General features: G+C 32.7%; 2 protein-coding genes across 2 annotated transcripts; one reads left to right on the forward strand and one right to left on the reverse strand.

The window, feature by feature from the left end:
• Window positions 1-2,768: 2,768 nt before the first annotated feature.
• On the reverse strand, window positions 2,769-5,264 carry LOC116020097 (protein phosphatase 2C 37-like). Its single transcript, XM_031260572.1, has 4 exons — window positions 4,601-5,264; window positions 4,193-4,516; window positions 3,501-3,606; window positions 2,769-3,412 (listed from the first exon to the last, which is right to left on the reverse strand). The coding sequence occupies exons 1-4, from the start codon at window positions 5,123-5,125 to the stop codon at window positions 3,084-3,086; spliced, it is 1,284 nt and encodes a 427-aa protein (XP_031116432.1). The 5' UTR covers window positions 5,126-5,264; the 3' UTR covers window positions 2,769-3,083.
• Window positions 5,265-21,964: 16,700 nt separating this feature from the next.
• On the forward strand, window positions 21,965-27,393 carry LOC116018927 (probable phosphoribosylformylglycinamidine synthase, chloroplastic/mitochondrial). The gene is made up of 4 exons (XM_031258975.1): window positions 21,965-22,108; window positions 22,647-22,700; window positions 22,797-26,988; window positions 27,088-27,393. The coding sequence occupies exons 2-3, from the start codon at window positions 22,656-22,658 to the stop codon at window positions 26,985-26,987; spliced, it is 4,236 nt and encodes a 1,411-aa protein (XP_031114835.1). The 5' UTR covers window positions 21,965-22,108; window positions 22,647-22,655; the 3' UTR covers window position 26,988; window positions 27,088-27,393.
• Window positions 27,394-27,447: the final 54 nt, after the last annotated feature.

The raw sequence follows: 27,447 nt of genomic DNA on the forward strand, positions 1-27,447 counted from the left end.
CTGGGGCTTTTATACATACATACATACATACATACATATATATATATATATATATATATATATATATATATATATATATGAAATATTATATTTATTTTTGTAACTCTTAAAAATATTATATGTTTATTTATTTTTCGAATTTGAATCTTACAAAATCATATTCATGTTATTTCTCATCAATCATTATTAGAGAGGAGACTCATCATATCATTCCATGTGATAAATACTAAATAGTCATGGTCCCTCAAATTAATTGCTCCATTTTATGCGGGATATGTTTTTAAAAAAAAAAAAAAAAAAAAAAAAGTTTAATTTTTCATATTGACTTTTTTTCTCAAAATATTTCTATTAACTTTTTTTCTCAAAATATTTCTATTAATGTAACAATAAAGCTGTTTATGAGTACATTTGCAATAATTCAGCAATAGTAGGATTATTTATGGCAGGATTGATGGATAACAGAGATGGAATATAATAGCAGTTGGATGGTTAATACCGCAAATTATATCATCGAACTTAGTCCAATACACAGGATTTGACTTTATAATACATAGAATTCATGTACATTATGAACATAAATTCTGTGCATTATGTTAATTATTTATGTGTACTCAGTTATATAATACACAGAATTCATGTTTATAATGCTCAAAATTAATGTTCATAATGCACAGATTCATGTTCATAATGTACAAAACTCATGTTCATTATATCGTGTTTATGTTTATGTGTATGTGTATTATAAACATGAATTCTGTGTAGTCTGAACATGAATACTGTGTATTGAACCAGGGTCCATGATATAACGATTGGGTTAAGACACCCTATCCTTAGATATAAAGAAGGATATCAGTCATTATACGGTGGACCATAGTCCCAAAACATCGTCGTTTTATTAAGTAAAGAAACGGTTGTCGTCGAGCCTTAACGGAGCTCCATAAATGAAATTACAGTTCATGTCAAAAGATATTGCCCCACATTTGTTTTTATATTATCATATGAAACTGTAGTTATCTCAAAATGAAACTATAATTGTATTGAAAGAAAACTACAGTGTATTATAAAAGAAACTGTAGTTGTGTTGAAAGGAAACTAAATAACAGTTTCACATATTTGAGTATATAATGTCGAATGAAGTTGTAGTTATATCGAAAAGAAATTGTAGTTGTGTTGAAAGGGAACTACGGTGTATATAAAATGAAACTGAATATGTTATACACACATAGTTAACGGCACGAAACGGAGCCATTTTTGTCGTTTCTTTTCATTAATCAAAACGACATCGTTTTGATGCATGGACCACCATGCATTGTGGATTGCGGTCCACAGTAAAATTTGCGGAAGGACATAGGGGTAACTCCAGCAAATATGACATGAGATGCACACTAAGGACATCCTCAATAGTAAGGTGCCAAGTAGGAGAGAATGAGGAGGGAAAGAGAATAAGGGAGAAAAAAAATGGGATTTGCTGCAAGAAAAAAAAAATCAGGGCTTCACATGCCTAGCCATGATTTGTGCGGCACACACACGCCTAAGCACCTTTCTCTCTCATGCGGGTCCCAAAAAAACCAACATTTGCCGGAGAAACTCACATATTCTCTCATCCACATCATTTACAAAACCTCAAAAATTTGTTCAAAATCCACTAATATGGATGACCTAATGATAATTTCATAAGTATTAACCCGTATCTAACACAAATAATATTATAAATTCAAAAATTATGAACAGAACAACGAAAGTAATTAAGTTACCACCGAATCTCATAATTTTTATGGCTCAAAAAAAATAAAAAATAAACCACATTATTTAGAACCATAGACTAGTATTTGTTATTCCTTTGATATAAAACACATGTAGTCCAACCACTTCTAAAAGAAGAATAATCACTGTCCCCTAACGTGTTCTTTCCTAACTAATAACACTGCAATTTGCTAATTTTTTATTTCCAAATATTTATATGGAGCAATCGTGTCACCCCAACATTGATAATAATAAAGTAATTTAATGACAACTAATTTAGTATTAGACCATAGTAATAATACTTTATGGCGCTAATTAATCATCGGATTAAATTATTTCCGTCCAAACTTTTAGACCAAACAAACGTCGCTTTTCGCAGGATGCTTTCTGTTTTCCGCCGTTCATTTTTTTATTTTTTTTTTTCATATAACAAATGTTATCTTCGCATTAGCAAATGGTTGCATTTGCAGTCATAATCACAAGTACCGCCCATTAACCACCTTAATTAGGATTTATTTTAGTGACAATGTCACATCCACATGTTTAATAATGTTTTCCTAAGCTATTTATGTTCACTCATTAATTGTATCTGCCGATAGAATGTATACTTCCATTACTTTGAACCTCAACCGTTATTCGATATCAAAATATCTTAATATGTCAAACACGCAAGGCTGTATAGCTTCTACTAGGTGCTACCAATATATTACTATCAAATTAAGTTTATCGATGACAATAAATCTGATCCGAATTAAGAAGTCTTCTACTAGGTGCTATCAAGGCTATATTGTTCCTTTCAACTCAATGTAACCTCATTACAAATTACAGAGTATTTATTTTATAAATAACGAAATTATAATTACTTCCGGTCAATTAAAATGATACTTCGTAATTTAATTTTACATTAAAAATTGAATCCGACAAATATATGTCGAAACCTTTATCCATATCAAATAGTGAAAAAAAAAAAAGTAAGAATAATAAAATGAAACAGAATAAATAAATAAGTTAATTTACTAGTGAGATTTGATAAGAAGCTCAAATCCATATTGGTCAAAGCACAATGTTCATAGAAAAAGAAAATTTAATAGAAAACCTTAATAACTTAATCAACCACTCATAAGGGTCCAAGATTGTATGATTGCAATCTGGAAATGTTTGACTTCCTCAACTTAATTGAGGTTTGACAAAGTTTTAATGATTTGTAATCATGGGAAAAAACAATTGCCCACGAATTTGCACCTATTTACACTTTCTATCCCTCACTGAAAAATTAGAAAAAAAAAACAATAAAAAACTAAGTAATTATACATAAAAATCTGTAAATAATTAATTAATTATTATAAATCGTTTCTCAAATCCACGACAACAACGCTAACGTTATCGGCGGTGTGTCGTGCCAACGCCAGCTTCGTCAACAGGATTGAGGCGTCGGAGCAGGCCTTGTCGGAGGATGGCGTCACGGTGACGTCATTTCCCGGCGACGGCAGCGGCGACGGAGGTTTCCCCCGCTGCTGGAGACACATGCGGGCAACGCCGCAGGCTGTCTCGTTCGACACGACATCCCAAAGCCCGTCGCTTGCCAGTATCAGACACTCGTCCTCCGCCGTTCTTTTCGTAATCGTTATCTCCGGCTCCGATATAACGTACGGCTTCAAATAATTGTCGCCTGAAAAAAACCACCACAGTAATCATTAGGGCAAGAAAAAGGGAAATATGAAAAGAAAAGAAAAATGGGTGTAATTAAATAAACGCACCGATGGCTCGAGACATTGCCAGGACTCCGAGAACTCTGGGCCCATCCCAGTATATAACACGCCCGCCGGCTTCTTCAATCCGGTTCAGCTCATCCGGCCGATCAGGCTACAACACAAAATTTTAACTTGATTTAATAAATGCAAAATAATTTACTTTTCTACAATTTTAGTTAAGTTGATCAACTATTCGTCTAGTATCATCAATGCACCAAATTCAATTCTGGCCTATTGATTTTAAGATAGGTTCACTAAGCACAGGATTAGTTCAATGATTTAATAGATTGTATTTAAAATAAGAGACTAAAGTTTAAAATTGAACAATCACAGTGTAAAATTATACCTAAAGTTAGTCGATCCTTTGTGCATACTAACATTTGGTCATGTCTGTTGTGTTTGTTGAACCTCCGCTCAGAGGAGACATGAGGGCTCTTAAGGTTAGGAATGTTGATTTACCGCCTTGTGAGGACTAGAATCACTAGGTGAATTTTATTCAATACATATTAAATTGATCTATTATCTTGGTAACTACAAAATTCTAAATTCAATTGTTAGTAGATTACCAGTTCACCTTTTAAAAAAAAATGTTCATTTATCTCCTTTTTACCATTTACTCACTAGGATAACAATACTAAAAAAAAAAATAGTTTACTTCCTGTAAAGTTAATTGTTACGTTGGATAGGGGGCTAGCTACCTTGTGGTCGACGGAGAGGGGGATAGCGACGCCATTCCGGCAAAGAACAGCGCGGGAGTCGCCGCAGTTGGATACGATAATATGGTCGGGTGTCACGACGGCGACGACGGCGGTGGATCCGACGGCGTCACACTGGGGAGTCTGGAACTCGCACCGGCAAACGGAGCGTGGGACGGCGCCGGCGACGGCTCCGTTAGACAGATCAGTGATTTCCTGATCCATTTTAGAGAAGCTCCGGGACATAATCTCCGGCCACGTGGACTCCCCTTTCTCCATCGCGTCTCTCACTATCTCGTGCATCCGATCTCTGCACCTCATCGCAACCTGCGACAAACCAGAGCTCCAGATTAGCAAATTTAAGGTTACAGAGAGTTCGTTAGTTTTGATGTATGGGGAGAACGAACTTACGTGCGAGCAACCATGGCCATCGTACACGCCGAAGAAGTGCATATTTCTAGAATTTTCTAGGGATTTCCTGCTAAAACAGGGATGAGCTGCAACCGCATCTTCCATATCTCGTCTCCGTCCACACACTGACGTCATGCCGAATTTCGGACAATCTGAACCAAAATCCTGCTCGGCTTCCGAGGAAGACGAGGATTCCGGCCGATCCGAAACCTTAATCTCCTCAGGCTCTGTTCTCTCGATTAGATTTTGTTCAATCTCTTTACTCCTCTCAACTTTCTCGTCATAAGCCTTACGTCGCTTCACACTACTCGTCTCCTCAGTGACAGTTTCCACTGCCGTTTCAGGCTCCGGCGGCGAGGGAGCTCTTTGCCGCTTCAATCCGCCGTCGAGCGGCGGCGGCGCCACGGCGGCGTCGGAGGCGAGGAATCGGAACCGGTGAATTTCCATGCGGCGGCGTCTGGCGGCCTCAGAACTGGGCTCAACCGGAGTACTAGTCTTCGTTTCGCATCCTCGCACGGCAGCCATTGAAGAACAAACACACAGAAAATTAAAAAACTTCAATCTCGAATCTTTGTTCAAATCAGAAGGATTAAAGTCCAGAAGAATTGAAATGAGAGGTCCCCGGGGGGGATGAAATAGAGGGAGGAGAGAAAGGGGGGCAAGTGACCGTCACCGTCCAGGGCAGAGATGGACACGTTAAGGTGGTGTGACGTAAGAGCAGTGAATACAATAAAGCGGATCTCTACCGTCCAAACCCATTATAATTGTGATATTTCCGTGAGATTTTTAAAAGCCTGACACGTGGAGAGAGTATGTTGGGGAAACTGTACTTGCACCAATCACATTGAAACGACTTTTCCTTCACTGACACGCATGTGATTCCACACATTCTTATATATTTCTAAACAAATATGGAAAATACTACATGAATTTTTATTTTTACTCTCCACTTTTATTCTTTCTCACAATTTTTTTATGTAGATATTTTCTTTTGGATTCACATAATAAAAATATCCTATTCTAAATTGTCATATCATGAACTAAAAGTGACGAAGTAAAATTTGAAAATACATGTAATATAACTCAACAAAAATACAAATTACAGTCTAAAACCTACTTCTAACTTTTACTCTCATTAAAAGTCGTATGGTTCGTGAAAAAGTATTTGAGGGAAAATAAAATTGAAATTATATGAAAAAGAAATTACCATGAAAATTGATTCCAATGTTTGTTTGGTGGAAAAATTTATTGGGAATATTGATTCTATTATTTGGTTGGAGTTGGAATGGTGAGTGATAATGAGTATAAAAACTAAAATGCTTCTACACAATGGGCTTGTTTGTTAATAAGTGTTTAGCGGTTAACGAATTGTATTAGCAATTAACAAATAGCGAATTATATGCGACATAAACTAGATGAGAGGATTCCGATAGTAGTTTCTCTTTTAGTTTCCCACCTTGTTTAATCAAGAACTTAAATTTTTTAATAATTATTTCACTCTAAACAATGTACTTTTATGTTAAGCAACAATAAAATTAGATTTATAACAACAAAATTGAAACATTATAGTCATTGGCACGTGAAATAATAGAAAGAGGAGAAATCTCAAACTTGAGAAGCTAAGTGTTAAGTCGCCCTTTGCCACTTCTGTCATCTACCTTATAACAATGCCATCAACAGACAACATGTAGTTGTAGTATAATTGCTTATCACTACAAATCTACAATCACCTTTTTCAGTTTCACCATTGACAAGGACGATAGTTGTCATGGTCATTTGCACTCAAATAAAAAAAACTCTCGGAGACTTCATTGTTCTTCAATCTTCACCCCTTGTCAATTGATAGTTGCCACTCTTCAAGTTGTTAGATTAAGTTTTTTTTCTTTTTTTTTTCTTTTGTGTATTTCATTTTTAAGTGTGGGCTTTAAAGGAAGATAATTAAATATTTTAAATGACATGAAATGATAAAATCAGATAATCGAAGAGAGAGTTTCATATCCTAATTTTTAGTTTTGACTTTTGAGTCACTAGATTGACTTTTGATTTTCATAAATAAATTATTATTTAATAACGTAATATTTTTTTAATAAAGTTAAATGATAAATACATATATTTTATTTAGGTTCATGGGCGCCCGGGGACGCTTAGCCATATTTGCAACATTGCTCCATCGCAAGGATGAAGGAAACCTTCAGTTTGTTGAAAAGAGATGCGGATCTTTTTTCAAAAAAAAAAAAAAAAAAAGGACGATAGTGTTAAATTCGTTCCCTAAATCCAACAAAATGTGCAATTAGATCATAATGCTTACTTAGAGCATCTTCAATATCTTGTGGTTTTGAAATGTCAATTAGGAGAGAGAGGAGGGAAAGAGAAAAAATTAAAAATAAAAATCACGCAATCAAAAAAATACCGGACACGCCAGCGAACAAGTGCACTACATGCGCCTGGCTGGGCGCGGTTTGTTTAGGCCACGCATACCATCCCATCCTCTCCTTTTCCTTTTCTATCTTATGGTGGATCCCACAAAAAAAAAACCATTGTTGTAGGAGATACCCAACTCTTCTCTATCCTCCACATAAGTAATGTTGTTCTAAAAACCTGTGAAAAAATCACATATGTGGATGCTTTTATCTAGCATATTACCGATATGATTTGGCTTACATATATCATTTTGATGGGTATATCATACATTACAAATTTTTAATATATATATATATATATATATATATATATATATATATATATATATATTAAAAAAACTTCCAACCATTAATGACAGTAAGTGATTGTTATTGTTAATAGACAACTAGTTGTCCGTTAATGAACAAGACAATTGTGTACGTTGTTATTGTTGTTGTTGTTGTTATTATTATTATTATAACAAAATTATAGTATATATTTTCTCAATTTTATTTTATTTTATTTTATAAAATATCATTTTCAATATTTTAATACATCACATATTGCTATATTATTTACAAGTATACATGTATGTACATACAAACGATACAACTTATAAACACTTCATTAAAAGTAAAGCATTCGACAGATCAAGCTAGGTAATTGTGTGATTCGATATTCACGGTGTGTGATTTTTAAATTCAACCCCAAGATCAAGTATGCATGCATCTACCTTCTACATACGTAAACTCTTGAAAATTATGGAAATGCCGCCATTATTATTAAACTCTTGGACCTGGTGCATTGGTGTGCCCAAAGAGTATATTTTCACTTAAAAATACAAGAATAAAATGAAAGTATATTTTTACACTTCATTTACACAGTGCAAATTGAACAAATTAACAGGTGGACCACGATGGTAACATTTTAACTCGGAGGACCATGATTGGTAATATTTTGAAACTCGGAGGACCATATATGGTCAATTTTAAAGTTTAGGACTATATGTGGTACATTTTAAAACTTAGAGGATCACAGATGATCGATTTGAAAGTTTAGGATGAAAGGTGGCAATAACACCAAACTCGGAGGATCTTTGCTGGAATTTACTCTTTTAAAAATTATAAATGCGATATTAAAAATATTACATGTTAATGTTATTTACTTTACGAATAAATTTTTTATTTTCAATTATTTTAAAATTTGTATGGTAAAAACTTGACCGCTTATCCCCCATAGAAAAAGTGTTACTTTGTTACCACGGGAATTAGTGTAGTGGTTCGTCGCTTGACTTGAAGTCACGACTGAAGCCTGTGTGGGTTCAAATCTGACTGAAAACATGAATGGAAAAAGGGCACAAGAGAATGATAGGTGTTTATTTCTTAAAAAAAAAAAAAAAAAAAGAATGAAAGGTGTTTATTGGTCCCTTGTGTGGACATGAAGAGTAGAGTATGACCGGTAAGCTGATTGCGCGATTTATGTATACTCTACAAGCGAAGTCTTTTGGGCTTAGAATTAGTCAGTCAAAGTTGGGATCACCTAAGTATTAAAAAAAATGTCATTTTTAGCTCTGAAAGGAGTGACGCGTGCTAGATCATGATTTTTGTACGAAAAGGTCACGAATTCGCTTATTGTCAACATCTTCTTGGTCAAGTTTGTCACATAGAGTCTTAATGAAATTGATTGTGAAACAAAACAACAAAGTTTTTAGGGTGCCTGGTAAAGTAACCCTGACGCGCTCACTAGGTGGAGCGCATAACGTGCGTCAATCTTATTTTATTTTTCATTTTTTTTAAATCTCATATAAAATTCAAAACAGCCTAAATCAAATTTCTTCTATCTCATTCCCTTTCGCATCCAACTCTCCACAAATGATTTTTAATTTTTTTTTAATTATAAAACCCCAAAATTCATTGTTGGGATGACCTAATAATAGTTTTGGTTTAGCCGTTTAAAACAACATAAAATTTTTGTTTGGAATTATATAGGACTTGTACCCTTGACTTTGTGGGTGCAATATGAAATCCCACTTCGCAGCCTTAACGACACCTAAGCATAATTTTTTTTTCTTTAATTTTTTCATCAACTACAAAGTTAAGAATATCAAGTATAAATGACTTTGTGCAAGCAAATTAAATGTTATATATTTCAAAAATTTCTGCTTAACAGTTATATATATTATATGATAATTTTATGGCTAATGTAACACGTGATGATTATTTTTTATATTCGCTTGTATTGTGTGAAATCAAATTATTTATATTACACTCCAAATTCTTAAGTAATGTTTTTTTTTTTAAAAAAAATGATTATTGGTTTTAAGTAACAAATAGTTACCATTTAGTCATTTACCAACATTACTTAGGGCATCCTATTTGTAAGTTTCAATGGGATTTTGGTAGAACAAAAATTTTGGAATGAGTTTTTTAACAAATGTGGAAAGAAAATTTGAATGGATTCTTTCTCCTGCAAGAGAGGAGGTTTTGGAAGAAATCAGGGGCCCACTTTTGCTCAGAATAACCGCGCCTCACGCACCCGCCTAGGCGCGTTTATAAATTTTTAAATTTCTTTTATTTTGTTTTGTTTTTTTTTTAAAAAATTCTTTCACTCCTATTTTCTATTTCCTAATCACACATTCGCATTTATAAACACTCCTCAAAAAACACACCAAAATCCCCACTATCGAGGAAAGGCTTATAATGAATGTATAATATTTTTGATTAAAAATATAATACTTTTACATCAAAATGTAAAAACATTACATTTTTTTTTTCAATATTATTATATATTATCCCTTTATAAGTAGCAAACACTTTATTCCTGATAAGTAAAAAATGAAAGTCAATGTACATGTTTTGATCAAATTGAAAGTCAATGACTAAATCGAGTACTAGCCCAGTAGTCAAAGACTCAAAGGACCATTTGTGGTATTAACCTTTTGTTTTCTTAAACTTAAATTTATGTTTTTCTTTTTATCTTTTTGTACAAATAAAATATAAAAAATATAATTAAGGTATTCTAAATGATCTGACACTATATGGACAATTTTTTTTTTCAACTATTTAATAAATTATTTAAAATATCTCAACAAGATTTTTTTTAACATTGTTGTTATTTAAAAAAAATAATATATTTAAACAATAATTAATTAATTGATGCAATTTTTACAATATTATTCGTATATATATGGTGTATAATTTTTTCTTTAAAACACTCATAATTTTTACAATGTAATATCTGTAATTTCCTCCACTGAAACTCCATCATTGCACTATATTGGCATATGGTATATCATATAATTTGCCAAATGTGGCTACTGAGAGACCTCGCCATACTGTTGCCTCGAGACAATGATGAAGACTATGTTTCAGTTATAAATATCTTAGATTATTGAGTATTGAGAAATCTGTAAAAAAATAAAAATAAAAAAATTGTACAATCCAAATGAATTAAAGACATAAGTGGGGGTGTTCAAAAAAAGAAGAAGAAGAAGAAGACATGAGTGGGGGCCAATGGGCCACATGTCAACACCAGTGACGCACGGGTCTTATCCCAACTTCAATCATACCTTTCTAATCGACACGTGTCCTTCTTATCCGTACTCGGTACTCCCAAGTCCCGTAGAACTCCCAATGCAATTTCGAAGATTTCGAGGGAGGCGAGTTACAATTTCGGAAACTTTGAGGGGCCGATGTTGAAGAAAAGAAAACGTGGAAAACATCAAATGGTCGAGAATGTGGGGCCGGTACAAGGATTTGCGGGGCCATAATATCCGTAGTTAAAAAAAAGCTGAAACGGCACCAGTGAGCGGAAGACACGTAGCAGGTCTGGGCTGGCAACCACAGACAGCTTTGATGCCCAGCACGTGACCGGGTACTTCCACGGGGCACACGCCCCGACCCGTCTCTTTCACTTCATCTGCTATAAAATTTTCACGTAGTACGTAACCAATCTTCCCATAATTTCATAGATTATTGTGGTATATTGACATGTGCTTTTACTCTTTTTTCTTTTGTTTCATTTTTCTACTATACTGTAATTAAGGTATGATCAAATCTGAGTCTAATTTGTATAACTAAGGGGGTGTATTCAATCATGACTTTTATAGATTTTTAAAAACTTTTAAAATGATAGATTTTAATAAATTTTTATTGACTTTCATAGAGTCGTTCAAAACTTTTTAAAACTTTGTAAAACTCTATAAAAGTCTATATAAAAAACTTAGCATAAACTTTTATCAACTTTTTTATTTTAAAAAGTCCACAAAAATCATTACAATTCTAAATTGAATACATCTTTACAAACTTTTATAAGCAATTCATAACAATATTAAACATTAAAATTGATAGTTATAGAATTGTTCAAATAAAATATTTAAAAATATAATTACTTTTTCTTGAGAAATTAATATTTTAAAAAAATATAATTACTAGTTGCATAAAATAAAAAAAATTAATAATATATATAAAAATTATATTTGATATACTGCTAGGTATCAAGCAAAGAGCTATTATTTGCAATAACAATATGAGACTGCTAACAACAACAAGGTGCTTCTCTTTGTAGCCTCAAATTGCTATTGCGAACAATAGTTCGCTATTCGTAATAGCATGTTGTTAAAAAGAAAAAAAAAAGAAAAAATATATTACGAATAAAGATATGAATATTATGAAACATATAATAAAAATTGACGGTGATAGATAAAAAAATTTACTCTGTTCATGTATTTAGGAGAAAAAGTTTAGAAGTTAGGGATAAAAAGTTCATAGAAAAAAAATAAAAATATACAAGCAACAATGAAATAAAAATAATATTATTTTGAATTTTTAGAGGAAGGTTGTAAAGTTTAGGGGAGAGAAAAAAATTGGTAGAGTTTAGGTGTGTAGAAAATATAGGATAATGAAGAAAAAAATAATTTATTGAATTTAGGTATAAGGTTTATAAAGTTTAAAATTTTAAATAAGGAGAAAAAAATAGAGTTTAAATAGAGAGAGAGAGAGAGAGAAAAAAAAAAAAAAAACCTTCAGTGTTGGTAGAAAGAAAATTTTGAAATCTTGGGGTTGGGGGTTAGATTTCAACTATTTATATTTGAGAAGGAAAAGTATATAAAAGTCTATAGAAGTTCTAAAATTAATAAGTCCTTACAAATTCATAACTTTTTGAATACCACGTGACTTTTAAAGATTCTTTAAAAGTTTTAATTGAATACCACATGACTTTTAAAAACTCTTTAAAAATCTTGATCGAATACTGCATGACTTTTAAATACACTCTAAAAGTTTGAATTGAATACCTCCAAACTTTTAAAGTTCATAAAAGTCTTTAAAATTCTATGAAAGTCATGATTGAATACACCCCCTAAGTTCAAATTTCTACTTCATTTTAAAGAAAAATAAATATCTAAAAATTAAGAAGTATGAATGAAAGTTATACTCTTAATTCAAGGACGGTCATGATCATGTATGGCCAGGGTGACTGCACTAGATTCTCAATTTTTTTTTTAATATTTAAGATATAATCTATTACTCGTACTTTTTATACTTGATAATTTTTTTTTAAAAAAAATTGGTCTTAATTGTAATTGAAAATAAAATTGACATCAAAATTTTGGTGAATAATTTTGTATTTAAATATGAACGAAAAATAAAACTTTTAAATTAACTTTTGAATTGTATTATTTCTTTGTTAAATTTTTATGCATTATATTTGGACAACAAAATTTAATTACATCTTTATTTTTGTCATAGAATACAATAATTTGATATCCAAATGGATTTAAACTCAATTACCTCAGTTGTAGAGATTTTCTAGATCTTCTATACTTCTATTTTCATATTCCAGATGTATTTTGAGATTATGTTTCTTACCTTAGAAATCTCTATCATTATAGCAAAATTTAAATATTAAAAATATCTCTATCCCTCTCCATATGTTCTTGTCTCTCTATTATTGTCTTTGTCTTTGTAGTTTACTGGATTATATTTAGATTGCATCTCGAAACAGAAACAAAAATAATGAAGGTCCAAATAAAATTATTAGACAGGACCCCTATTTTTAATGGAACTGTGCTGCCTTAAATTATGTTCATTTTTTCTATTATTTTTTTATACATCATGCTATAAGAGTTGTATTATATAATATTTTGGTAAAAAAATAACTTTACTATTATAATTTTCGTTATCTTTTCTAACTATTTTTGTCATGCACATGTATACACCATATATTTTCATATATTTTATTCAATATAAATAATATATAGACATTATATATTGGAGTACTATATAAATTATTTCCTAAAATATAAATATTAAAATTTAAAAAATGGTTTACATACAAAAATAGTTTACATAAAGTGTGAATAAAAGTTATACCCTACAATTAATGGACCGAAAGTGTGATATTGACTCTTTAGGCTACCGGAGGAAATATAGAATATATATTATCTTGTAATAGAATCAATAGTACTAAAAAGAAAGGGTTAAAAATTTTATTTTTTTCCCTATATAAATATAATAATATTAGTAAATTTGTATACACACAGTTCACCTGCAAGTTGTTCAAGTTGAGTATTAAGATATATAGTCATATTCAAACTTGATCACTGTCTAATTGTTTGAGTATGAACTTGATTTGACTCAAATTGAAGCTATTCAATATTAACTCAAGCTAAGTAAACTCAATATATGTAAAAAAAAAAAAAGTTTGTAATAAAAATATAATAATAAAACTCAACATATGTCTAGGTTGTGGCACTTACATAAATATATCAACTAAATTTGTAATATTATGTGTATATTACATATAAAATATTAAAAAAATTGATTAGGTTCTCGATGCTACTTGAATCATGTATTAAAATGTTTGAATTCAACTCAATTTTTTACTCAAATTATTCAAATTTAGATTTGACTTAACGGTAATTGAATTTAATTAAACAATTGCCGAATTAAACTTGAGTAACTCAAAAGTAATTTGACATCTCTAAATGAGATAGATGTATTAAAATTTACTCCATTTGTTATAAAATGATTACATGACTCGGATAATTAAACTTAATTAGGATTATTTATATTTTAATTTTTGTAATGTTCATTTCAGGTTTAGTAAATACATTTTATATATTTAAAACATAGAGTAAAAGACCTATTAAATACAATAAAAATAAAAAATAAAAATGAGAAGCAAATGAAAGTTTTAGTTATTCAACTATGGATGTGGTATTACTTTAGTTTCTCAATTATTATAGTGTAAATTTTAGTCAATAAAGTTTTAGCAAAATGATTAATTTGGTTCTTAAAGTTAATTAGTTTATATTTAAAATATGTTCACCAAATCTACGATTTTATTAAAATAAAAATAACGAGTAAATCTATTATATGAAAAAAATAAATTTCACTTTTAGTCCATTGACTATTATATATGAATCACATTTGGTTTTTAACTATTAAAATTTTATAATTAGGTGCATGACTATGTAATTTGTATCACATTTGGTTATGCCATGCATCCAATTTTTTCGGTCAACTATTGTTGAAAGTGTTCATTCCGGAATAAGTAAATGAATGCAGTGCTCCTTTCGGGAGGAGTACTTCCGGCAATAGTTGGCTGAGAAATTGGATGACAAGATCAAATGTGATACAAATTACATAGTCGTGTACCTAATTAGAAAATTTTAATAGTCAAAGACCAAATGTGATTCATGTATAATGGTCAAGGGACCAAAAGCGATATTTTCTCTGATGAAAAGTACGAGAATATAATAAATGTATACCATAACCACACCTAAGGGAATAAAATTGTTGTCATTTTATCTAAAAACTACAATAAATAGTAAGTATATAAATGATATCTACAAAATGGGTGAAAGAGCTATAATTTAATTTTGATATTACATACTCTTTATTAAAAAAAAATTGTTATAAACTTTCCTGAATTTGAAAGTACCACACTACTACAAAAGTCAATCCCCCAACGTAGAAGTAATTTGTGTTAGAAGATAAGAATTTTTAATATGAAAATGTATACTCTTCCGCTTATATTTTATTATTCAACATTATTTACTTTAAATATGTAAAATGTGTGACTTTAAAAATTATAGCCTAAAATTTGATTTCTCAATTTGATAAAAATTATAAGTTTTATAATGACAGACACGATTTATTGGTGTGTAATGAATAAATCTAAATTTTAACAAAATATATAAACAAAATTAAAATTTATTTTAAAAAATACGAGAATCATGTTTTATTCCCTTGTTTATTAAAAATAAATAGGTAGTAATAAATTTTGGTTAGTGTCGTGGTGGCCGCATTCACGGCTCTCATTGAGACTCGTTTAATTTGTGGGAATCGACTTATGCTCAATTGTTGTTTGGGGAACATCATGTGGCTGACTCATCTCCCATGTTGTCTAAGCACAACCATTGACAGCTGCTAAAGCTATGTTTCTTAAAGAAAAAGGAATATTGTTATTGTATTCTCGCAAATTCTTCTTGTTAGATTAGTTGCACGAAAAAAAAAAAAAAAAAAAAAAAAAAAAAAAAAAAAAAAANAAAAAAAAAAAAAAAAAAAAAAAGAAAGAAAGAAAGAAAGAAAGAAAGAAGAAGATAGAAATAAAGTGATTTTTTTTTTCTGATAAATAATTGATCAATACATTTGAGAATAAGTACTAAATAAAAGTACTTATACAAGTAATATTTATATAGATCTTAGATTAGACATAAATTTAAAAAGAAAATTCTATGATGACTATTCAATGGATGACTGCAAAAGATGGTGAATCATTTTCTATTAATTTGCCTTTTAAATTTTTCAGTCCATAAAATAGCACACCATAATTGTTTCGTTATTATTTCTATAAATGATATAATGAACGTGTTTAATTGTTGACGGATCCGTCAATTTTCTATGGATTTGACCATCTTTGGTTATTAGCGGTTTACTCCAAACTACTGATGAATTTGACCATCTTTGGTTATTAGCGGTTTACTCCAAACTATTGAAATCCCAAACGCTGCTATTAGCAACGTTTGAGGTTGGCGTTTTGGGAAGATTTAATTCTTCCCCAAAACACCCTCCCTTAATAATAATTTAAAAAAAAAGGTTATTTAGAAGCCCGAGGCATCTTTATCTTTAATAAAGAAGCCTCATGCTTCTCTTCTCTTGGCCATCCGATGTGGGATGGGCAAGAGGAGACTTTTAAGGGGCGTTGAGCTCCCTTTTATAAGGGAGCTCAATGCCCCCTTTTTTTTTTCTAAGTTTGCGATGTGGGATCATTTTCATCCTACATCTTTTCAGTTTTTTTATTATATTTTTTTGTTTCTTTTTTGTTTTATTATTATTATTATTATTATTATTATTGTTACGGAGTATTATTATATGTATATCCTTTTGGTCATTTTTCATGTTAACCGCTAATCTAAACAGTTAATTTTACCAAACATCTTTTTACAAACCGCTAATACATTCCGTTAGTCAAACCCGCTAATACAGTCCGCTATTTGACAACCGTTAACACAATCTGCTACCGCTAACCGCTAACCGCTGATAATCAAACAAGCCCAATATAATACCAAAAAACCAAATGGAGGGATTAGGATTTTCCAAATCAAAATTTAGGTCCAACTAGGATCACAATCATTTATCACAATTTGAGTAATTTTATTACATATGATGATGGTTCATAATAGAATATTAATGAATATTTTAACAATACTATCACCACTCTATGCAAAAGTTAAATATTGATGAGGCCGTGTATGGGCCTATTGGGTTGGGGCTGAAGAATTAGGTTGGGTGGAATTGTTTGTGGGTGAAGTGCAACAGTAGTTATGCCGTGGACCGCTGGGTCCAATACGACGTCGTTTCACAATTAAAAAAAAAGTTTAACACCGTTAATGGCTCCTCATCGCAACAGAACACAAACTCTACATTCACAAACCCTATATTCCACATTCACAATTTGAAAACTCCACATTCACACATTACATGGTTATATGTTTAGTAACTATATTACCACTGTTATGCATTCCCACATTCAAAACTCTATATTCACAAGTCCTATACTCCATATTCACAACTTGGAAACTCCACATTCACACATTACATGGCTACAAGTTGCTAGAATTCTGTTAACTCTACTACAGATTCACACATTCATAACTCTACATTCACAAATTCTATACTCCATATTCACAATTTGAAACCTCCACATTCACACATTTCAGGGCTGCTAGAACTCTGTTAACTCTACTACAGATTCACACATTCATAACTCTACAATCACAAATTCTATACTCCATATTCACAATTTGAAACCTCCAATTCACACATTTCAGGGTTATATGTTTAGTAATTTTATTTTTTTAAAAATATATATATAGTGAAACGGCTTCGTATTGGACCTAGGTCCACCTTGCAAGGTGGACCTGGATCCACGGCATAATTTGCGGAAGTGCAAGGGGTTGAAACACAAATTTTAGGGTGGACCCCGATCCACAATGCATGATAGTTCATAAATTAAAATAATGTCGTTTTGATTAATGAAAAGAAACGACAGAAATGACTTCGTTTTGCACCGTTAACTATGTGTGTATAACATATTCGGTTTCATTTTATATACGCTGCAGTTCCCTTTCAACACAACTATAGTTTTTTTCAATCTAAGTACAGTTTCATTCGACATTATACACTCAAATATGTGAAACCGTTATTCGGTTTCCTTTCACCACAACTATATTTTCTTTTATAATACACTGCAATTTCCTTTTAACACAACTACAATATAATTTCAATATAACTACAGTTTCATTGGAAAATATACACTCAAATATGTGAAACTATTATTTAGTTTAATTTGATATACACTACAATTTTCTTTCAACACAATAACAATTTCATTTCTATATAACTACAGTTTCATTTAATAATGTAAAAACAAATGTGAGGTAGTATTATTTGAGATGAACTGTAGTTTCACTTACGGAGCTTCGTTAAGACTTGACGGCAACCGTTTCTTCACTTAAAGAAACGGTCGACCATGGTCCACGATATAACAACTGGGGTTGAAAGATGAGGGCTGGTTGGGGTCGTCATGACACTTCTTGGGTTGCTATTGACCACGGTGTGCCTAGTCGCAATAGTGACAACCATATTATTACTAGGGCTTTCCTCAGTAGTTGAGGTTTTTTTTTTTTTTTTTTTTTTTTTTAATAATAATTTTTTGTGTGTCCCAAAATCCACCTCATCATCTACTATTTCAATCAATCACAAAAATCTTTATTCGCATTAATTTTAAGTTTTTTTTTGTGGACCCACCGTTTTAACACTATTTTCATTATTTCTTTATTTATTATAATTATAAAAATTATAATTATAATTATTATTTGTATTATATTTAAATTAAACATATTAAAATTAAAACAAATTTATAATTATAAATATTTACTATTTTAAAGTAATTTTACTTAGTAAATATTTAATTAACAACATTTGAAAAAAAAAGTTGGTCGTTGCGGCCAGAATTAAAAAAAAAAAAGAAAAAAAAAAGAAAAAAATGCAGCTGGCCAAGCAACTAGCATTTATTATTGGCCCCACTTTCTGCGAAAAACTCCATATTTGTAGGAGCAATTTTCATCTTCTATCAATTGCCTCTCTTTCTTCCAACATGGCATATATATATATATATATATATATATATATATATATATATATATATATATATATATATATGCACACACACACAAACATATCGAATTCAAAGTATTTACTGATTTAATTTTGTAAAGTATTGTAATCTTATTTCAAATTTCAAACTAATTTTTTTTCTAAAATGAGTGAGAAAATGTCACTTTTATATACACACACATATCGGATTCAAAGTATTCACTGATTTAATTTTGTTAAGTATTGTAATCTTATTTCAAATTTCAAACTAATCTTTTTTCTAAAATGAGTGAGAGAATGTCACTTTTATATACACACACATATCGGATTCAAAGTATTCACTAATTTAATTTTGTTAAGTATTGTAATCTTATTTCAAATTTCAAGCTAATCTTTTTTCTAAAATGAGTGAGAAAATGCCACTTTTGTTTATATATATATATATATATATATATATATATATATATATATATATATATATATATATATATATATATATATATATTGTGCTAAATTGTTATAAGATTAGAAAATTATATATTATACAAGTTGTCATAAAAGGAAAAAAAAAAAAACAAAATATGTTTAATTGTTCACGCTAATTTTCATTAAGTTATAGAAAGTTTGTAATGACTTTTGTTTTCGACTGAGATTATATGACTTCGATTGAGACTTCAACTGAGATTATATTCATATATACAGCGTATAAGACATGAGAAATACTAGTAATAATAAACTAAACATGTGAACAGAAAATTTTACCCCTTTATTTGACCTCAACTTAACCAAAATTTGACGAAATGACCAACATTGGAAAGAATTTGAAAGTCAATGGACCTAAATTGTCCAAATTAAAAGTCGGGGACTAATTTTGGAAAATCAACATAGTCGGAGGACCATTGCTGGAATTAAGTCATAAACAAATTGCTCAGCAAGTTTTCATCATCTTCAACCATATTCTTCGTCAGATTCTTCTTCATCTACTTTAGTTGCGTGGCTAATTCCATTTCTTTATGGTGAATGGGAACTGTGATTAGTTGCATTCCCTCTTCTTTAGTTGGCATGATCATCTCTTCATCTTCATCATCATCTTTACTTGAATCAGAAGATTCGGACATGATAACTTTCCTTCTCTTGGTTGATTTCAAGCTTGCTTCTTTCTCATCAGATTCAAAGTTTTGCAAGTGTTCTTCATCAATCACCTGTGCATCAATAAAATTTTCAAACAAATTTTCATTAGTATTTTCCAAAGTGTTTGGAAGATTTTCAATAACATCCATTTCATGTGATTGTGTTGCAGCTGGCATGTCTGTTGGGTTTCCATGTTGATTTTCATCCAAGTTAGTTTTCACCAGAGTCTCATCCTGAGCAATAACTGCCCCTTCACATATTACTTCAACTGGAACTGTAACTGAAATTGAAATATTATGAGCATTAGTCACATTAGGAATCATGATTTGTTCCTCAACTTCAGCTACGACATCCTTATGTGTGATTGTGACTCTATATGTGACTAACATCTCAACTGGCTCTTCAACTTGAGCTTCATTTGTGACACATACCTCAATTGGATTCTCAACTACAACCGTGATTTGATCTTGCTCTGGAACCGTGACTGGAAGAAATCGAGGCCTCAGCCACCATGGTTGAGGGCATCCTTGGCTGCTAACACTATTTTACAATATTAGAATAGGAATTTGAATGTAGAATTGTAGTACGAATAGGAAAGTAGGAAACAATATATTCTATTGGGAATTGTATTACACTATTTTATAATATTAAGCAAAGTATAAGACTGTTTTGGGCGGGAAGTTAAAATGGAGGATTTTGTTTTTATTAATGCTATAGACTATAGATTATGCAAACCTTAATAGTAGTATAGATTATGTTGCAAGGAAGTATATATACTGTATTATTACTTAGTAATTTTAATATAAAAGTGTATTACGATTATGAAAGTATAAAAGAATATATTGTACTAGGAATTGTATTACCATATTTTAATATACAATTGTAGTACGAATAGAAATTGTATTATCATAATTTTTACAGTATTATGCAAACCTTAATAGTATATGAGTGTTTTGGGCAATAAGTTAAAATGAAGGATTTTTTTTTTATTAATAGTGTAGATTATGTTGCAGGGAAGTATATATATACTGTATTATTACAATTAGTAATTTTAATCTAAAATTCTATTACGAATAAGAAAATAGAAAATATTATATTGTATTAGAAATTGTATTACCATATTTTAATATACAATTGTAGTACGAATATGAATTGTATTATCATAATTTTTACGATATTACCCACACCTTAATAGGGCGTTTGGTTGAGGGAATGAATTATGTGGGAAAAGAATTGTAATTTCATGAGAAAAGAATAATGTGGGAATAAAGTGGAGTTTAAATTCAAATGTTTGGTATACATGGGAATTGAAAGTGAATAAGTAGTACAAAGTCCAAAATGGCCATTGTTGTTGTTATTATTATTATTATTATTATTATTATTATTAATCATCTTATATGACAAGTATCTCTTGGACACATTTGCATATTCAAACACCCAAAAAATATAACATATTAAATTCAAAATTTTGTTCTTCAAAATGTAGGCAAATATGCTATATACACATCAAATTTAAATACTTGAGAGTTTTGAAAAAACATACTTGATTAAGGTTGGTCTAGAATGATTATTGCTTAGGAGCAGCGTTCTCTGTTGACAATAGTCGAAGAATAATACACTCTATCATCTAGAAGGGAAGTTTGGGCATTAATTTTAGGTTAAAAAAGGGAGGGGTAATTTTGTCTTAGGGCTATCTTTTTTTATTCCTAAAATCCATGGAATTAAAATCCCAAGGAGCATGGAATTCTAATTCCATGAAAATGAGGTAATTACAATTCCTTGAAATCACAATTCCCTCAAACCAAACTAAGGAATTTAGTTGCCTTTGAAATTAGGTAGGAATAGAATTCAAATTCCCTCCAACCAAACGTCCAGTAATAGTATAGAAGTGTTTGGAAGGATTTTGTTTTTATTTATAGTATATATTACTTACCATTTCAAACCTAATAAAACAATGAAATTCATATTCCTAAATAATTTATTTTCAATCCACCAAACAATAAAATCTATTTTTTGAATTTTTTTTAATTTTAATTTCATTCATCATCAAATATTTTCTTTTCCAGTGAACCAAACCGTTGTTATTTTTATTTTTAAAATGAGATTCTCAACGGTGCAATGGTGCATTGTATATATTCTCCTTTGGCAGTATCACATTGAATGCTAGTGTATTAGTAGGGTTTTTGCTAGTGTATTAGTAACAGTGGCTTCTTTCAACATTTGGGTCTCGCCATGTTTTCAAGCCTTGGGTTCTAACGTTTAGCAGTTCCTCGTACCATTCGAATCTTTGTTGCTCTCTTCTTTTCAATCGAAGGTATATCTTCCTCCCCTCCATCTTTTTATATGGCTGCAAACCGGTTGTGCTTTATTTTTATCCCGGCCTAGCTAAAGCTACAGTATTTTCGAAAGATTATCGGTTGCATGATTCTTTATATCTTTCAATTGTTGTTGTTTTTATCTAATTTCCTGCTTCTTATTGTTCTGGTGGGGAAGAAAATGGTCAAATCTTAAGTTCATGATGATTGGTAAACCCCTAGCAGCCTAGCTCTTTATTGTCATGATGCAAAAATTTGGTTGACTTTGTGGACTGACTTGCAAATAATAATGAAAAAGGGAATGAATTTGTAATAGTTATTTTCTTTTAAGTTCACTGGGGCTGCAGCATATAGATTAACCATGGATAGATGTTTAGGAATTTGGGCAGTTTTGGTTTTTTGAACCTTAGAATGTTGCCTGGTAAGTGGTAATTGAGGTAGTTTCTTAATGAAGTTAATGGTTGTTGTGTTAGAGGTATAGTTGGCACAGCTTGATATGTGAAGCTAAAATTCATTCATTTTGACTGTTTATTTTAGGTAGACGCCATGGAGGCCACTGCTTGGAATGTTGCAGCAAAAGAATTTTTGTTGGTATGCTTTCTTATTTTTATTTTGGATCTTGAATTTGTGAGGGTCAATTATTAATTGGATAATTGTTTAATTTTGGTTTTGGCTAATTAATTGCAGGGCTCAAATAGACAGAAAATAGCTTTATCAAGGCATTCAGTTAGGCAGAACCTGCTTTGGGGTGTAACTCCAAAGCAAGGTCCTCTCAAGTTTACTAATAAAAATGCCGGAGTACGATCAGATCTTTCTGCAAAGGTCAAAGCAGTAGTTTCTGGGAATGTAAACACATTACTAGGTGAGGAGGCAAGCAAGGTTCAACAGCCTGCAGAAAGTGTTGTTCATTTTTATCGTGTCCCGTTGCTTCAAGATAGTGCAACTGCAGAACTTCTCAAGTTGGTTCAAACAAAAATCTCACATCAAATAATTGGCTTGAAAACTGAGCAGTGCTTCAATATTGGTTTGAATTCTGATCTTCCAAGTGAGAAGCATGCTGTGCTTAAGTGGGTTTTGGGAGAGACATATGAGCCTGAGAATTTGGGGACTGAAAGTTTTCTACATATTGATAAGACCAAAAATTTAGATGCAGTTATTGTGGAAGTTGGCCCACGCTTGTCTTTCACTACAGCTTGGTCTGCCAATGCAGTTTCAGTTTGCCAAGCTTGTGGGTTGACAGAGATTACTAGAATGGAACGTTCGAGGAGATACCTGTTATTTCTTGAGCCTGGAAGTGGTCCGTTGCTTGATAGTCAAATCAATGAGTTTGCTGCTATGCTGCATGATCGAATGACTGAGTGTGCTTACCCTGAGAAGCTTACTTCTTTTGAGACAAGTGTCATTCCAGAGGAGGTTCGCTTCATACCAGTCATGGAGAGGGGCCGCAAAGCATTGGAAGAAATAAATGAGAAAATGGGTTTGGCCTTTGATGAACAAGATTTACAATATTACACTAAGCTCTTCAGGGATGACATTAAACGGAACCCAACAAATGTTGAGTTGTTTGATATTGCACAGTCTAATAGTGAACATAGCAGGCATTGGTTCTTCACTGGGAAACTAGTAGTAGATGGTCAGCCTGTAAATAGAACTCTTATGCAAATTGTTAAAAGCACTTTAGCGGCAAATCCAAACAATTCTGTTATTGGATTTAAGGACAACTCCAGTGCTATCAAGGGATTTTTAGTCAAGCATTTGCGACCTATTCATCCTGGTTCTTCATGCCCCTTGCAAACTAGTGCTCATGATCTTGATATCTTATTTACCGCTGAAACACACAATTTCCCATGTGCTGTAGCTCCATATCCTGGAGCAGAGACCGGTGCAGGAGGCCGCATCAGGGATACACATGCTACTGGAAGGGGTTCTTTCGTTGTTGCATCTACAGCTGGATATTGTGTTGGCAATCTTAATATTGAAGGGTCATATGCTCCATGGGAAGATCCTTCATTCCAATACCCAGCAAACTTGGCTTCACCATTGCAGATCCTCATTGATTCCAGCAATGGAGCATCTGACTATGGGAATAAATTTGGTGAGCCCTTGATTCAGGGTTATACGAGGACCTTTGGAATGAGACTCCCAAGTGGTGAAAGGAGGGAATGGTTGAAACCAATCATGTTTAGTGCAGGTATTGGGCAAATTGATCACAACCATATATCAAAGGGTGAGCCTGAGATTGGAATGTTAGTTGTTAAGATTGGAGGCCCAGCATATCGCATAGGAATGGGAGGCGGGGCAGCATCAAGCATGGTTAGTGGCCAAAATGATGCTGAGCTTGATTTCAATGCTGTACAGCGTGGAGATGCAGAGATGGCACAGAAGTTGTATCGTGTTGTTCGTGCCTGTGTAGAAATGGGACAGAATAACCCAATTGTCAGCATTCATGATCAGGGTGCCGGTGGAAACTGCAATGTTGTCAAGGAAATCATACATCCTCAGGGTGCTGAGATTGATATAAGGGCAGTTGTAGTTGGTGACCACACTATGTCCGTCCTTGAGATTTGGGGAGCTGAATATCAAGAGCAAGATGCAATATTGGTCAAACCTGAAAGTGGCAGTCTTCTACAGGCAATTTGTAAGAGGGAAAGGCTACCGATGGCTGTTATTGGAACAATTAATGGTGAGGGGCGCATTACTTTGGTGGATGGCTTAGCTGTTGAAAGATGCAAATCTGACGGACTTCCTCCTCCTCCACCAGCTGTGGATCTTGAGCTTGAGAAAGTTCTTGGGGATATGCCTCAAAAAACCTTTGAACTTCATCATGTGAATAATGTGCTAGAGCCTCTTGATATTGCTCCTGGGACAACAGTTATGGAAACTTTGAAGAGGGTATTGAGGCTTCCTTCTGTCGGTTCAAAAAGGTTCTTGACCACTAAAGTTGATAGGTGTGTTACTGGTCTAGTGGCACAGCAGCAAACCGTGGGTCCCTTGCAAATAACACTTTCTGATGTTGCTGTTATTGCTCAAACTTACACCGACTTTACTGGAGGTGCTTGTGCAATTGGAGAACAACCGATTAAAGGTCTTTTGGATCCAAAAGCAATGGCAAGACTAGCTGTTGGGGAAGCACTCACAAATCTTGTATGGGCAAAAGTTACATCCCTTTCAGATGTGAAAGCTAGTGGGAATTGGATGTATGCTGCAAAGCTAGATGGGGAAGGAGCTGCCATGTATGATGCTGCCAATGCTCTTTCAGAAGCTATGATTGAACTTGGCATTGCAATTGATGGTGGGAAGGATAGTCTTTCAATGGCTGCCTATGCTTCAGGGGAAGTTGTGAAGGCTCCTGGAAACTTAGTCATCAGTACCTATGTAACTTGTCCTGACATAACAAAAACAGTTACACCAGACTTGAAGCTTGGAGATGATGGTATACTGCTCTACATTGACTTGGCAAAGGGAAAGAAGCGTCTTGGTGGATCTGCTCTTGCTCAGGTTTTTGGTCAAATTGGGTATGAGTGTCCTGATCTTGAAGATGTTTCTTACCTTAAAACAGTTTTCAATGAGGTTCAGAATCTCCTCTCTGGTGATCTTATTTCTGCTGGTCATGATATCAGTGATGGAGGACTTCTTGTTGGCATCCTTGAAATGGCTTTTGCTGGGAATTGTGGTGTTTCATTGAATTTGACGTCAGAAGATAGTAGTGTATTCCAAACACTTTATGCAGAAGAGCTTGGCCTTATCCTTGAGGTTAGCTGGGAGAACTTGGAGGTGGTCTTGGCAAAGCTCCACAGTGGTGGTGTTACTGCTCAAGTCATTGGACAAGTTACTGCTTCTCCAATGGTAGACCTGAAAATTGATGGTGTTTCTTATTTGAATGACAAAACTTCTCTACTGCGTGACATCTGGGAAGATACCAGTTTTGAACTGGAAAAGTTCCAAAGGTTAGCCTCTTGTGTGGAGCTAGAAAAAGAAGGTTTGAAGAATCGGCGTGAACCTTCATGGAATTTATCCTTCAAACCAGATTTCACCAATGGGAAATATATGACTGCGACGTTAAAACCTAAGGTTGCTGTAATTCGAGAGGAAGGTAGCAACGGAGACAGAGAGATGTCTGCAGCTTTCTATGCTGCAGGATTTGAACCGTGGGATGTTGCAATGTCAGACCTTCTGAATGGACTCGTATCATTGCATGAATTTCGCGGGATTGTGTTTGTTGGAGGTTTTAGTTATGCTGATGTGCTTGATTCTGCAAAAGGTTGGGCAGCTTCAATACGCTTTAATCAACCTCTATTAAATCAATTTCAAGAATTCTATAATCGTCCAGACACTTTCAGTCTTGGGGTTTGCAATGGTTGCCAACTTATGGCTCTTTTAGGTTGGATACCGGGGCCACAGGTTGGAGGTGTTCTTGGTAAAGGAGGAGACCCATCACAGCCAAGGTTCACACACAATGAGTCTGGACGGTTTGAATGTCGCTTTACAAGTGTCGCAATACAAGAATCACCAGCCATAATGTTCAAAGGGATGGAGGGTAGTACTCTAGGTGTCTGGGCAGCGCATGGTGAAGGAAGAGCTTATTTCCCCGACGGTAGTATTTTAAATCAGGTTCTTGATTCGAACTTGGCCCCAGTGAGATATTGTGATGATGACGGTAAACCAACAGAAGTTTATCCGTTCAATCTGAATGGTTCACCCCTCGGTGTGGCTGCAATTTGTTCTCCCGATGGGAGGCACCTTGCTATGATGCCTCACCCTGAACGCTGCTTCTTGATGTGGCAGTTCCCATGGTATCCGAAGCACTGGGATGTTGATAAGAAAGGGCCCAGTCCTTGGTTGCGTATGTTCCAAAATGCCAGAGAATGGTGCTCATGAGGTAACTCTCTAGTCTCAACTCTCGAGTCTACATTCAACCATTGTTTAAACTTCACTATGATTCAGTACTAAATTTCTGCTGTTTGATTCAAATGTGCAGATCTTTGGTGGACTAAAGAGGCATATTTTTTCTTTATTTCCTGTTCCGAAACGCTTATCAAATCAAATCAAAAGAGAGAAGGAAGAGCACAGTTCTAAAGTATGAGATGGAAGAAGTTGTGTTGCTTAGTTTTCCCTTTTCGATGTAAATCACATAAATTTTGAATAGAAGTTTATTTCCATTTCATCACTGATGTAATTCTCAAAATACTTTCTGCTTCAAAAACGAGGCATCAAATTTGGATCTTTGAAATTACTTACACAGGGTGGGCTTTTCTTTTAAGCCTGCAAGTTTTTCTTAGTATTCCATACTTGATCTATTATGTACACTCAATATGGATTTTTATATCCTTCATATATT

Source organism: Ipomoea triloba, chromosome 5, assembly GCF_003576645.1.
Source record: "Ipomoea triloba cultivar NCNSP0323 chromosome 5, ASM357664v1".
Classification (NCBI taxonomy): Eukaryota; Viridiplantae; Streptophyta; class Magnoliopsida; order Solanales; family Convolvulaceae; genus Ipomoea; species Ipomoea triloba.

Excerpts from the sequence above, each read along its gene's own strand:
- LOC116020097 (XM_031260572.1), bottom strand. The coding sequence starts at position 5,125 with ATGGCTGCCGTGCGAGGATGCGAAACGAAGACTAGTACTCCGGTTGAG. Across the intron at positions 3,607-4,192 it reads CCCTCTCCGTCGACCACAAG|CCTGATCGGCCGGATGAGCT; the intron begins GTAGCTAGCCCC and ends TTTGTGTTGTAG. Across the intron at positions 3,413-3,500 it reads GGCAATGTCTCGAGCCATCG|GCGACAATTATTTGAAGCCG; the intron begins GTGCGTTTATTT and ends GGTTTTTTTCAG.
- LOC116018927 (XM_031258975.1), top strand. The coding sequence starts at position 22,656 with ATGGAGGCCACTGCTTGGAATGTTGCAGCAAAAGAATTTTTGTTG. Across the intron at positions 22,701-22,796 it reads CAGCAAAAGAATTTTTGTTG|GGCTCAAATAGACAGAAAAT; the intron begins GTATGCTTTCTT and ends AATTAATTGCAG.